The sequence below is a fragment of the Phascolarctos cinereus genome, unplaced genomic scaffold (genome assembly GCF_003287225.1).
Source record: "Phascolarctos cinereus isolate Bilbo 61053 unplaced genomic scaffold, phaCin_HiC Scaffold_9;HRSCAF=440, whole genome shotgun sequence".
NCBI lineage: Eukaryota > Metazoa > Chordata > Mammalia > Diprotodontia > Phascolarctidae > Phascolarctos > Phascolarctos cinereus.
Window position 1 is genome coordinate 33025858 of NW_027556402.1, and position 14172 is coordinate 33040029.

The 14172-nt window shown below is 37.7% G+C and overlaps 1 protein-coding gene across 5 annotated transcripts in view; it reads left to right on the forward strand.

Annotated features, from left to right (window-relative positions):
- The window catches only part of DNAJB14 (DnaJ heat shock protein family (Hsp40) member B14), a 91211-nt gene that overhangs the window by 37095 nt on the left and 39944 nt on the right, over positions 1-14172 (forward strand). For 4 of the 5 annotated variants that reach the window (XM_078148578.1, XM_078148579.1, XM_020988285.2 and 1 more), the window contains exon 2: positions 6162-6333. The exons of the other annotated variant lie outside the window; for it this stretch is intronic. In XM_078148578.1, coding sequence (XP_078004704.1) covers positions 6162-6333 — 172 coding nt within the window. The remainder of the gene's footprint in view (positions 1-6161; positions 6334-14172) is intronic. 5 annotated transcript variants of the gene reach the window in all.

Below are 14172 nucleotides of genomic sequence, written 5' to 3' on the forward strand. Positions count from 1 at the left end.
TTATAAAGTACTTCATAAGGTCAAATTGTTTACTTCCGTATATGTGAAAATATTAGCAGTACTCATAACTGTCATCATTATTTGGGTAGTTTGAAAGAAGGTCATGAACTAAGTATGATGGGGTGAGTCTAAAAAAATGAAACTGTCGGGAGAGATAAAAAAGAGGCATAAAAAGAAAAATTGATGCAGAAGAATCTAGTAGGGGAAAAGACTGGTAGTACTGGAGCCTTACTCTCATTGGGAATGAGTTAAAGAGAGAGAACAACACACACACACACACACACACACACACACACACACACATATATGGGTATAAAAGTAAAGCAGAGGAGTGAAGAGGGATAGTAAATAGAGTGAGAATAGTGAGGGAAAATAGGAAAGAGGAAAATACACAAGTGATGGTAGCTAGGAATATGAATGGGATGAATTTACCCATAAAACTGAAATGGATAGCAGATTAAAAATTTGAATTCAACAGCATGTTGTTTTCAGGCAACATTATAAAAATGAAAAATACACAAAAAGATAAAGGGCAAGAGTAGAATTTAGTATGTAAAAAAAAGCAAAGGTAGTAATCATGATGTTAGAGTTAAAATAGATTTAACTAAAAGTGAAAAATAGGGAAACTACACTGGCAGCAATATTATTCAGTATTGTTTTAGACCATTTAAAATACCTAGACAGTATAAAATACTTGAGCATATACCTCCCAAAACAGACATAGTAACTATGTCAACATAAACATAAACAAATAAGCTCAGGTCTAAATAATTGAAATGATATTTATTGTTCATGGGTAGGTGAAGCTAATTTTTAAAATGACAGTTTTATGTAATTTATTTAATGTCATCTCAAATTACTAAAAAATTATTTTACTGAGGAAAAAAATAATAACAAAGTTCATTTGGAAGAAGAAAAAGTCAGGAACTTCAAAGAAACCAGAAGAAAAAGATTGTAAAGGAAGTAGATTCAATAGTATCAGACCTTAAAATAAATTGAAAGGTGAGAGCATTTTTGAAGTGTAAAAAGGATAATTTCAGTTATTTTAAATTAAAATTTTCTTGTATAAATGAAACCTACGTAGCCAAAAATAGAAGGAATGTAGAAAATTGGTGAAAAAAACTCTCATAGACAATATCTGAGATGGGATGTGATTGGATTAGAATATTGCTGTGGTGAAGGAAATAATGAGCTGGTTTGATTTATAAAAACATGGAAAGACTTGGACTTGTGAAGGAAGATAAAGATAGGAGGAAATAAGAACAGCATGGTCTCACATATATGAGTATGTAGTGTGTATGTATATATATATATGTGTATGTTTATAGATCTCTGTGTACACACACATACAAACAACGTATATCCATGGTTAATTGTAGCCTTCCTTAAGGTGGTGGGGGGAAGGAAGGGGAGAAAAATAAACTAAAAAATGTACAGCAGAGAACAAAAGAAAACCAACAAGGAAGCAGACAAGCTGAGTAGCTTTGAAAACAGTTTGTAGTATTTATTATGTAGGTTTTTTGAAATGGAAATTTATTGTTTTATAGTGAATGCTCTCTTATGTTCTGCTGTGTACGTGGCAACTTTTTTTTCCTTTTCTCATTTTATATTTAAGTTTAAATTATTCTGTCTAAGCAGTCCCAAAGAAAACAGAATGAAATGATAAAAAAGATTTAAAATGTGTGTGTGTGTGTGTGTGTGTGTGTGTGTGTGTGTGTGTGTGTAACAGCAGTCTGGGGTCATTTAGTACAGGTGAAATACATCTGCATTCCTCAATAATCTGTCATAAAAATATATATTTGTAATGATAGCCTATTATATTCTTCAAGCTTAAGGTTATAAGGAGTATTAATGTGTTTTAAAATTTTTTGCCTTAAAATAATTAAAAGTGAATGCTTAATATAATAAAATTTGGTTTATCTGGAAAATTCATTTAATATAGAACACCTTCCCCCCATACCGAGTACATGTGACATTACTGTACCAACGGACTACAGGTAGCATGTTTTATAAAGCTGAAGTACTAAAATATAAAAAAGTTTCTGATTAGTTTTAATTACAACCTTTCTCTACTTTTAGACAGGTACAGTTAAGATAAAAATTTTAAGCTGGCAGGAATTCACAAATCAGACTCAAAGGTTAATTTGAGAACTTGGTGAATTTTACTGTTTTCTGATCAGGTACTTTGTACTGAATATTTGGTCCCGGTGCCAGAGGAAAGCACAAGGTATATAGGTGTAATTGAATGCTTTGTTTTGTGTGCTTTTAGGGAGAAATTATGGCCTAATGGTGACTTAGTTTATCGTTTCACATTATTTCATCCAAATTTCATACCCAGAATATATGAGAGACTTGGTAGGAGCTAGATATGAAAAGATATATTTCTCAGTTTTTAATGTTAATTTCATCATTTTTTAGAAATTTTGGTTGGATAAATCCCATTCTCTCTTTCATTAAATCTTAAATTCCTAGAGTTGGAGTAGTCACGTCATCCACTTTAAATCTTAACGTGAAAATTTCATCAACATTCCTTGGCATCCATCTTTTTGAGAACCTCCAGTATCTAGAAACTTCTTCCTTTTGGAGGTTGCCTGTTAAATTGTTGGATGGTTCTGTTAGATAGTTCCAATTATTAGAACATTCTTACGTTGACTCTTAAGGCTCTTCCTCTGTGATGTCTGCTCATTGATTTTTGTTAGATCCCTTCTGAGCTACACAAAATAAGTACATTCCTTCCACAGCCTTGAGGTAGCTGGCGGCAGGCATCACCTCCCCTTCTGCAGTATAAAAATCCCACCTCAGATTGCTTTGGCCATTTATCACATGTTCCTCCAGATTGCTGATGTCCATTTAAAACATCACTCTTGGTTACCCAGAATGGAATCTGACTCACAAAGTATAGTGGAACTTTTGTCTTTCTTGATCAGAATACTCTACTTTTAATAGTATAGCCTTGCCTTAAATTGTATTGATTTGCCTTGCCTTAAATTGTATTGATTTTTAGGCTGTCATATGACATATGACATATCATAGTTGCTTTTGACATCATATTAATCTAATAGTCAACAAAAACTCCTAAATATTTTCCTTTTTAAAAAAAAGACATCTTTTATTTTTTTATGTCACCTGCAGTGATAGCCCTATTTTCTCCTATTCTCCCTCCCAGGGGCCACCCCTTATAACAAAGAATTACAAAGAAAAAAAAAAAAGATTGGGGGTGGGGGTGGACCCCAAGAGTAGCAAAACTAGCCGCTTCGTCAAACAAGTCTAATGTTACGTTCAGTGTTCTACACCCGTGATTGCCCACCTCTGCAAAGAAGGGAAGGAGGCGTATTCTCATGTCTCTTCTTGGAATCAAGCTCAGTCATCTAATTTCATAGCTTGTAGTTTAGATTTTTATTTACGTTTCCATTCATATTGTCATCTGTGTGCTTGCTGTTTTCTTGGTCCTGCTGATTTCACCTTCTTCATGAACTTCCATAGTCATCATTTCTTACAGTGCAGTTATATTATGTTATATTTATTTAGAGTTTAACCATTTAGAGTCTTAACAATGGACGTTTACTCTTCCCCCCCCCCCGTTTGGTACTACAAAAATGCTTTCCTCTAGATATTTTAGTGTATTTGGGACCTTACTTTTTATCATTGATTTTTTTCCTTTTGGGGGGGAAACCAAGGATTTTTTTGCTTGAAGTACTTTCAAGGCAAGTTTATGTACTTAAATGACTTTTTAAAAGACACTTATTCTGTTGAATTCTGACTCATTTTTTGGCCCCTTGTTAAACACATAAGATAATCTTAGGCTATGATTCTGTGTCATCTCATTGTAATACAGCTGACTGTCCCAGCTTTGTATCATCTACAGATTTGATAAGCAAGCCTTCGCTATTTCCATCAAAGTTGATTTTTTTAAAAAAAACATTGACCAGAACAAGAACAAGAATAGAGCTCTACCATACACCTTGGAACGTATCTTTTAAATTGGTACTAAGCCATTATTTAGATCTCTGCGACAATCAGCTATCTATCTACCTAATTGAAATAGTAAACCAATCTGTATTTCTCCATCTTCTCCACAAGGACCTACCCTCATAAGACAATTTCAGCCTTCCTAAAATCCAGGGACAACATAGCTGTAGTATTCCTCCTGCTCTGCTGCTCTGTTAAAGGACCTTCTCTTAGCAGTCATTCATTGTGCCTGCAAAACATCTGTATAATACTACATTTTTGAGTTTTTCCTGGGCTCGCCATGAAATCATAGAATCTTCTGTCCCAGTGAGACCTTTGAGATCACTTTGTCCAATCTTCTCTTTTTACCGATGAATCACAGAGAAATCATTTACATAGCAAGTTAGTGGCAGCAACAGGATGAGTGAGAACTGGAGTCTTCCAGCTTGTCATAAAACACAAGTATAGCTCAGCTTTATTATTTCATGTTGCCTCCTATCAACCTCATTAGTCTGTAGTTTCTAAAAATCTACATTTTCACTTATTTAGAAAAAAAAAGGCCTTTGCCTGTCCCTAGGGTTCTAATGTGCTTTTCATTTTTTCCAGTTTTCTCAAAGATTACTGATGGTAGTTCCATATTCACTTCTGTTAAATTGTAATGCTTTTTAACCACCCAACTTCCTAAGTATAGTGAAACCCCTCTTGGAATTTCTCTAGGGCTCGGATAATACAGTACAAAGTCCTGAGTGTAGAATAAAGTAAGGGAAATTTTCTAACTAGCTGCTAGAGCTGCAGTTGCTGTGCCTTCTCAGGTCACACATGCACCTGGACCCTCACAAACTTCTGGAGCAAATGGGAGAATGGGAGGAGGGAGGAAGAATAATGGGGCGGGGGCCCCACGGAGTGCACCTACTCTTCATTTTTCTGTAGCTTTGCTGTCTCGTGGGTTGTCTCCCTTGCTTCTTGACTTCAGAGGATCAGTCCTGGAAACAGATCTCATGTCATTCAGACCAAATTTCTCTGAAGCCATGTTTATGTTACAGATGGGGAAACAGAGGCTCTAAGAGATGAAGTGATTTGCTTTACGTAGTGGCCGCACAGTCTGAGTCCAGGTTTTCTGACAGCATCTGCCTGAACTGTGCCTCTGAAGGGCCTCCCTGCCTCTCTTTGTGTCTCCAGTCTGTCTCCCATAGCTGCAGAGAGCATTTTCCTAATGCACAGGCATGACTGAGTCACCCATCTGCTCAAAAAATTTGAGTAGCTCCCTATTGCCTGTAAGATTAATGATGATGACGATGATGATGATGATGATGATAGCCAACATTTTATGTAGTCCTTTTAGGTTTAGAGGTGGACTAGATGCCGTCCAAGGTCATTTTCAGTCGAGATTGTGTAACCTAGGCCCCAGCCTAGTCAGTTTGTTTCAAATAGGATTTGGAGCTGCCTAGGGCACAATTTGTATAGTGTGGACTCCAGTTATATGAACCTGAGGGGGAGGGAGACTAGAAGGGGAAAACTAAAAGCTGAAGGATGAGAGTGTGTAGACAGAGGGCATTGTTGCTAAGTAACTTCTAGGGTTACCTTGGAGATGGGAGTGGGGCCCTAGTCTTGCTGAGTATAGGTATGAGAACTGTCAGGCCTGCTCTTGCACCGGCTCACAGCACCACTTCATTCTCCTGTGGTCTTGAATACCTGGGCGTCCGAGGGGGATTATCCCGACTTTTCCCTGTCCTGAGGCACACTGCTTTCTGAGGAAGAACATGTAACATTGGGAGAAAGCGATAAGTTTCTGGGGCAATATGAACAGCCACAGGAGAGATTGAAATTACAGGAAATTCTGTTGGGGCCTTAATAGATTAAGACAACAGAAAACTTTACAAGATTAAAGAAAGGTAGAAGTTGTGGGAAAACATAAATTTCTCTACTCTAAATGTTATATTTTACTAGATTTAGTAGCCTTTTCCAGATAGGCGAAAAGGATGAGATATCATTGATAATTGATTGATCTTCAATTTCCAGTAGTCCCTAATATTTAAATGAGTCTTTCTGGAAACTAGGAAAGCTGTCAGTTTAAGGAGGACCTGTGCTTATCTTTCTATTTAAAAAAAATCTCAATTGACTAGCCGCGCAGATTTCTTAAAGCATATCATACACGATGTTGTATATGTTTCTTTAATGAAATGGCAATATATACTTTATCTGTCTTTCTACAGTGCTTCTGGATGCAATTATGAAAAATGGAAGCACAGCTGCCAACGGGCCACATTGCCGAAAACCATCCGGTGGCAGTGATCACAGCAGGCCCAGCAACACGAAGGACGGTGCGTTTGCTGCTGGTGAAAGTGGAAAGGCCTACACCAAAGATCAAGTAGATGGCGTCCTCAGGTATGGAGTTGATAAAACGTTTTTGCATTTTAGTTATGATAATCTCTTAACATTAGCCTCAAAAGATTCTCTACGTCTCTTTGTAGACAGCAAAGCGCTTATGGAAAAGCCAGCTGTTTACTTGTATGCTTTGTGATTGCTTTTCCTTATAAAGCACATTATGGGCATAAGGTGATAGTGTGGGGGCAGCCTCTAGTACTCACCTCACGAGGCTGTTATGAGATAAAGGGTGGAAAGCATTTTACAAACTCAAGGGCTGATATATAAATGATTGCTATTATAATTACTTATGATTACTATTTTTCCCAATGATTTAATATTTTATTTTTTGCCTGATTATATGTAAAAACAATTTTTTGCCTTCGTTTCTCTAAAATTTTGAGCTCCAAATTCTCTCCTACTCTACCTCATCGAGAAGGCAGGCAATTTGGTATAGGTTGTACATGTACAGTCATGCAAAACATTTCTGCATTAGTCATGTCGTGAAAGAAAATGCAGACCCAGAAAAAATTAAACAAGGAAAATAAAGGATAAAGAAATAAACAAAAAATATGCTTTAATCTGCATTCATACTCCATATGATTATTGTTTTTAATTCCAACAAGTGAGCACGGTGTGATGTCTGGGTTGGCTTTGGAGTTAAGAAGAACTGGGTTCAAGTGCTGTCTCTCAACATATATGCTCTATGTGACTCTGGGCACATCACTTAACCTGTCAGTGACCCTCCAGGCAGCTCCCTAAGATGGTATACTGTGTAACACATGTATTGGTAGAGGGAATTTTCTCCCTGGACATTCCTTTCATCATTGAAATCACAGGTCTAGACAAAAGAAAAATTCATTACCATGGTTATTTGTGTAACAATAAAAGTCAACTACAGGCGCACAGTTGTATGATGAAAACCTCTTAGAGCAAGGATCCAAAGACTATATGATATTTAGAAAACAAGAGGGCTCTCGTTGGGCATGGGGGCTGGGAGATGATGGTAGGTGTGGGGTATATCTTTTATAACAAGGCAAACCTGGTCCTTTTCTCTTCAGAGCAGTTGTCTGTGCCTGATGGTGGCACTTCCTCCCTGCCTCATTCTGTCCTCAGCCCCTTGGAATCTACTTTCCCTCCCCTGGCCACTGCTCTGTCAGACGTCAGTGAGTACTGACTTAATTTGGCCAGTTACCCAGGGGCCTTTTTCAGCTTGTTCTCCTTTACTTTTCTGGAGGTTATTTTGTCACTGCTGACTACGATTTCCTACTGGTCTGTCTTGTCATTACATCAGACACCCGTCTCCTGGGACACCCACCCCTGGCTCACCGTTTTCTTTCTCCAGAGCAATCTTCTTCATTTTCTTCCCTCCTGGAACCAGTCTATACCATTCTCCTCTCTTCTCTCCCTCTCTCCTTTGGCACTCTCATTCATTCCTTGATTTCAGTGGATGCACCTAGCCACAGGAATCCATTCTCGACTTCTTTTGTGAACACACCCTCGTGTCTCCAAGTACCTGTTGGGATTTCTTCCCGTACGTACCACCAGTATCTCAAAGGCAACCAAAACATTGAGCCCCTTATCTTTTCCCCTCAACTTGGGCTGCATTCCAGATTTCTCTCCTTTTGTCTGATGACCGCCTTTACCTCATCTGTCAGGTTCAGAGGATTTACTGATGCTTTCCTTTTGGTCTTCTTTCATGTTCATTCACTTACCAGCCCTGCCAACAGGCTGCCCTCTGTTCTCTCCATGTGCCAGACCACCCTATGGATATCACTGCCAAAATCATCTCCCTTACATGTAGACAGGGTTCACATCAGCTGCCTCTTGCCTCCTGAACAAAACTCAGACTTCCTCACCTGGTGTCCAAGACTTTGCACAATGTCTTCACCCTGCTTTTCTAGCTTTTTTTTCTAACGTTCTTCCACCTGTTCTGTACTCAGCCAACCTGGGCTGCTTTCTGTTCCCCTCTCAGACCTCTGTGCTTTTGATCCTACTGTTTCTTATGGCAGGAATGCCCTCCTTACCCTGTTTGTTTTGCCTTGGAGATCTACTTTCTGGCCAAAAAAACAAAAAAACCCCCCTCAGATGCTGCTTTCTCTGTGTACTGGGGTGAAGTGACTTGCCCAGAGTCACACAGCTAGTAAGTGTCAAGTGTCTGAGGCCAGATTTGAACTCGTATCTTCCTGAATCCAGGGCCAGTGCTGTATCCACTGCGCCACCTAGTTGCCCCCTTGATGGTCCCATTGCCTGGAAACTCCTTGAGGCCAAATAATGTGTCATGTCTGTGCTTTAAATCTACCTTCTTTCCACCACAACCATCCCTTCACCCCTATTCCGTAATCCTCCATGATCACATTTCCTGTCTCCTTTTGGCATTAGGCATCTAATAAGTGTGTGCAGATTTTTTGTAAACAGAACTGACTTCCAGGGTTTGCTGTCATTGTGTTAATTTAGTTAGAAGCTGTATGTTGTAAAGACTTAGAATAAACAAAAACGTTAGTGATGGATTTTTAATTGTTGTTTCATTGCACGTGCTCACGAGGGATTCTTCTGAAGAGAGAATTGTTGTCCTGTTGGTGAGCTGATCATTGCGTGATTATGCAAGCCAATTGCTCGGGGAGAAGCAATGCAATACTTTTCCATTAGTTGCATAAGTAATGCACCATGAACAGTACAGCTCTAAGAAAACTAATTCTCTGAAGTAAAGCACTTTTCATCACCTTTGAGTTGAAATGCATGAGTTGAGTTGAAATGAAAGAGTGAAATTTTAAATGCAAGAGTGAAATTTTAAAACTTTTAAGGAGTTTTCCTGCTTTCTTATTTAAAAATGTACCATATATAAATATAATTTAAATGACCAATATAAAATCTTTTAAGTAGGATGCCATCATACTGACCCATTTAGGCATCATTTTCAGAAATGCTAATTGGTTAAGAAATGCTCATCAGTTAAGAATTTAGATTTTCTTTGGAACTTTTAACATTGCAAATAAAAATTTAACTCGTTAAGTTGTTCAGTGGAAAAAGAGATTAATCAGAGCTTTCCAGGAATAAGAGTGTTTCACTGCCTATGTTATACATTTCGTTTAGTTTGATTATAAATTTAGTAATAGTTGTTTTTGAATAAATGTGTTGTTTCCAGATTTAAAGACATAGTAATAAGCTTTAAGTAGCTTAAAATTGTACTAATTGAAACACCCTGTATAACTATATCATTTTAATTAATTCATTCTTGCTTATCATCTTTTCAGTTTTGCTCGGTTTTGTTTGTGATAAGATAGTGCACCCAGTATCACACTAAAGTTTTGCAGAGTGCAAATATTATTTTCTATATTTTGCTTCTAAGGACACTGGGCTCTCTAAAAGACTTGCCCATGGTTTACAAAGCTAGTGCATTTGCAGTTAGAATCAAACATAAGTCTTCTGGCTCCAGATCCAGCACAATAGTATGTTCCTTAGTACTGAAAGAGAGCATAGTTTTTCTTACTATTATATCAAATATGAAAATTAGTATATGTAAGCAAGATATCTAGAATATAGCTTAAAATCTGTGCTTTTCAGCTTGCTTCAGGTAAAAAATATAGAATTTGAGGAGATTAGTTGTATGCACTCTTTCCCCCAAACTCTGACTTCTAACTTATGTCCAAATGCTCAGGACAGAGAGGATGTGCTAGAGTTGGACCCCACTAGAAATGAGCAAAATGCCTTCCTTGCCTTTGTTCATTGTGGTCCGCTGTGACTACAACTTTTGGTTTTAACATCATTGTATACAGACAGCTTTGGAGTATTTCTGCCTGAATTTTCAGCTTTGTGATATCTCTGTGGAGAAGGCTAGCTTCCTGAGTGACCTCTCTTTATTCAGTCTTTGTATGCTCAGGAAATGGAGACTGATTTTTATATCAACAGGAAAACATAGGTACAGGATTATTTCTTTAGAAGTGGAAGTAACCTCAGAAGTCATTGACTCCATCTATAGCTGCCTCACTTTCAAGGCCACATTTGAACCCAGGTCTTCTGAACTCAGCACTAGCACTTTGTCAGGACACTGTGCTGCCTCCAACCCGTAATGTCAGGGAGAAATCTGGCGATTAGAAACTACATAAAAGGCCTCCCTAAACTGAATAGAAAAAAGCTTTTAGGATCGCTTCGCTTTTGGGTTATTAATGCTACTCATTTTCATTGTCGTGGATAAGTAAGTATCTTCTGTATTTTTGAAAATTAAATTCTTCATATTTTTAACATTTGAAAATTGTTTTTTGGTAATTACAGGAGGAAGCAGGACTTTCTGAAACGTTTTTGTCTTTTTTTAAACAGCATTTATGGTTTTTTGTTTGTTTGTTTTTGTTGTTGTTTGTTTATTTGTTTTTGTGGGGGGGGTTTTGGTGAGACAGTTAGGTTTAAGTGACTTGCCCAGAGTCTCACAGCTGGTTAAGTGTTAAGTGTCTGAGACTGGATTTGAACTGACTCCTGACTTCAGGGCCAGTGCTCTGTCCACTGTGCCACTTAGCTGCCCCTTGTCTATTTTTAAAAGATCAGAGAAGGGGCCTTGAAGCCCTCAGGAATGCCCACTGTGACTGAAACCACATGTGGACTTTAGCTGCTTACTGTCTGAAGAGCTCCAAGGGGGAGCCATCACGTCTAGAGGTGGCCGTTCCACGGGGACAGCTCTGGCCTCGAGGTTCTCTTCTCCTCAGTTCTAGGCCTCTGCAGCTTCCCACATTGCCCTGGCTTCTTGTTCCTGGAGCCATATGGAACACATCTGCGCCCTTCTCCATAGGACAGCCCTTCAGGTGCGTGAGGACCAGGGGCTATCATGGCGGCCGTGGGCCCCCGAGTCTTCTCTTCATTCCAGCTCCTTAAATCAGTCTTTATATGACAAGTTCTTCTAGTAAAGATGACACATAGTGAAGTATTATTTAAATACTTTAAGTTATAGGCTTCGATGTGTGCCTTCGAACTTAAAAATGTTGTTAGGATAGAAACAATGACTTTTCTTTAAAAAAAAAAAGCTTTACTGATGCTTTTCACATTATAACCATTTTCAGACATGTGACTCCTTCCCAGCCCTCCCACAATTCTTTCGCCTTTCACCTTTCCCTGTAACCAAGAAAAACAACAGCTAACAAGTGACTTTTTCTGTTTCTTCCTACCTCTCTCTTTAGTCCCTACCTCAACCAAGAGGAGGAATAATCGTTTTCTCATCTCTTCTCTAGACCCACGATTGTCCATCATAGCTACTTCATCACAATGTTCTTCACAATGTTCTTTTCATTCGCATTATTGTAATAGTGTCATCAGTTTCCTTTTTCTCATCGCTTCATTCTTCGTTTCCTATAAATTTTCTCTTGATTTTCTGAATTACTCTTTTTCTTATTTCTTATAGCTTAATAATATTTGATTATATTAATATATCACAATTTGTTCAGATTTCCCCAATTGAGAGCCACTTACTTTTTGACATTATTTTGCTAGGTTAGAAAGTAGTGTTAGAAATGTTTTGTTATGTATGGAGCTTTTCAGTCTATGACTTCTTAGGATGGGGTTTCTGTGTAGAAGAATGAGTATTTAGGCTTCTATAATTTGTGTTCCATAATTCCAAATAATTTTCCAGAATATTTTGACCGAGTCACAATTGTACCAATAATTGTACGTGTCTTATTTGTAGATGTCTTCTCCACTTTGATGGGTGAGGAGTAAAACCTCAGAGCTGTTTTAAGTTGCATTTATCTTATTGGTAGTTATTTTTTAAAAAATGTTATTGTTCTGTTTTGCTTTTATATCATCATCATTATCATTGTAACTAGCATTTATATAGCACCAGTTATGGGCCAGGCACTGTGCTAAGCACTTTACAGATATCTCATTTGATCCTCACAAGCACCCTGGGAGGTAGATGATTTTATTAGCCATTTCACAGTTGAGGAAACTGAGGCAGACAGGTTAACTAACTTGCTCAAAGTCACACAGCTAGTAAATGTCTCAAGACACTCAAGTACTTGCCTTCCAGCCGAGCACTCTACCCTGCGCCACCTAGCTGCCAAGTGTATCACCTACATTTCCCAAAGGATGGCCCAGAAGGGTGTCTTATAAGAAATGATTAAAAAAAAAAAGAGGAGGAAAAAACAGTTTAGCTAAACTAGATTAGCACATCTAAAAAGTCTAGCATTATTTGTAGGCTTCTCCTCCTATAGGTCCCTGCCTCTGCAAAGAAGGAAGAGGAGCCCCTTCCCAAGTCTTCTTTAAGACCAGAGTTGGTCATTATAATTTCATAACTTTAGTTTCGCTTCCTGTTCTTTACATGTTCTTTTAATTTTCCAGATTCTGCTTCTTTCATTTTATATCCATACATGTACTCTTCCCATGTTTCTCAGCACTGAGGGATGTAGTCACTCATCATATTCCCTGTTTCTTACAGCATAGTAATATCATATTCCATTCACATTGCCACAGTTTGTTTAGCCATTCCCTGAACAGTGGACAGCTCCTTTGTTCCTGGCTACCATCAGAAGTGATGATATAAATATTTGGTGTATGTGAAGCATTTCTTATCGGTGACTTCATTAGCATGGAATCTCTGGGTTAAAGGGTATGGACATATCAGCTTACATCATTCCAAATTGCTTTCCAGAATGATTGGGCCAGTTCGTACCTTCATTAACCATGCGTCAGTATTCGTCTTTCTGCCATCCCTACAATGTTGAATATTTCTATCTTCAGTCATTCGTGTCCATTTTCTGGGTGTAAGGTAAAAAAACTTGATAATAGTTTTGATTTGGTTTCTCTTATTACTAGTGATTCAGAGCATTCTGAGTTTTTAATAGTGTGCAATATTTTTAAGAACCTTTGTTCATATACTCTGACCATTTATCTGTTGGGGAATGGCTTTTGATCTCACATATTTGTTAGTTGAGTAGCAGACCTTAAGAAAGATATTTGAACAAAAGATTCCCTTACCCCTTAATGGTTTTCCTTTCTCTTTAATGGTTTTCCTCTTCCCTGGCTGTATGGATTTTATTTAAAAATTAATTTATTAACCATTTTACAGTTGAGGAAACTGAGACAGACAGGTTAATTAACTTGCCCAAACAGCCTTTTCAACTTTAATGTAGTCAACATGGTCTGTTTTCTCATTTCTGATCCTCTCTATTTTTTTAGCAAAGAACTTTCCCTCAGCCAGAAGTGTGAAAGAAACCATCTTCCGTTTTCTTCGGTTTTTAAATTGTATGGCATTTTCTATTTATGCCATGTATCCGTTTGGAATTTATTGTAGTTTCTGGTATAGGAGGCTATGGTAAGCTTGTTTTCTCCCCAAATGCTTTCAGGTTTTCACAGCAGTTCTTTATCCTTTATCCTTCCCCCTAGTAGTTTGTTCTTCTATTCTAAATACTGTCGTATTGAATTTTATTTCTGCTTTTTGCCTATATTGTTTGTCCCACTGGCATAGTTTTCTATTTAGCTCCTCTTAAATAGTTTTGATAATTACTGTTTCATGATATAGTTTTAGGTATCCTTCCAATCCATTTTTTTTTTTACTCTTTCTCTTGAAATTCTAGACTATTCTGGTTTTCATATGATTTTTGCTTTAATTTTTTCTGGTTTTAGCCCTCTGTGGTTTGGTATAGCACTAAGTCAGTAAAGTTATTTAGGCCATTTGTATCAAATTGGTACAGCTCATCCATGTGTAATTAATTTCCCTCCAGTAATTATTTATCTTCTTTAATTTATATAAAGTGTTTTATAACTTATACTTACATTCAAGCCATCACTGCTTCACTTTCTTTCCTTCTCAGTCTTGACCCTGTGGTCAACCAGTTTCAACATTACTTTGCCCTCTACTTGTGAGGCCCCCCCCCACCC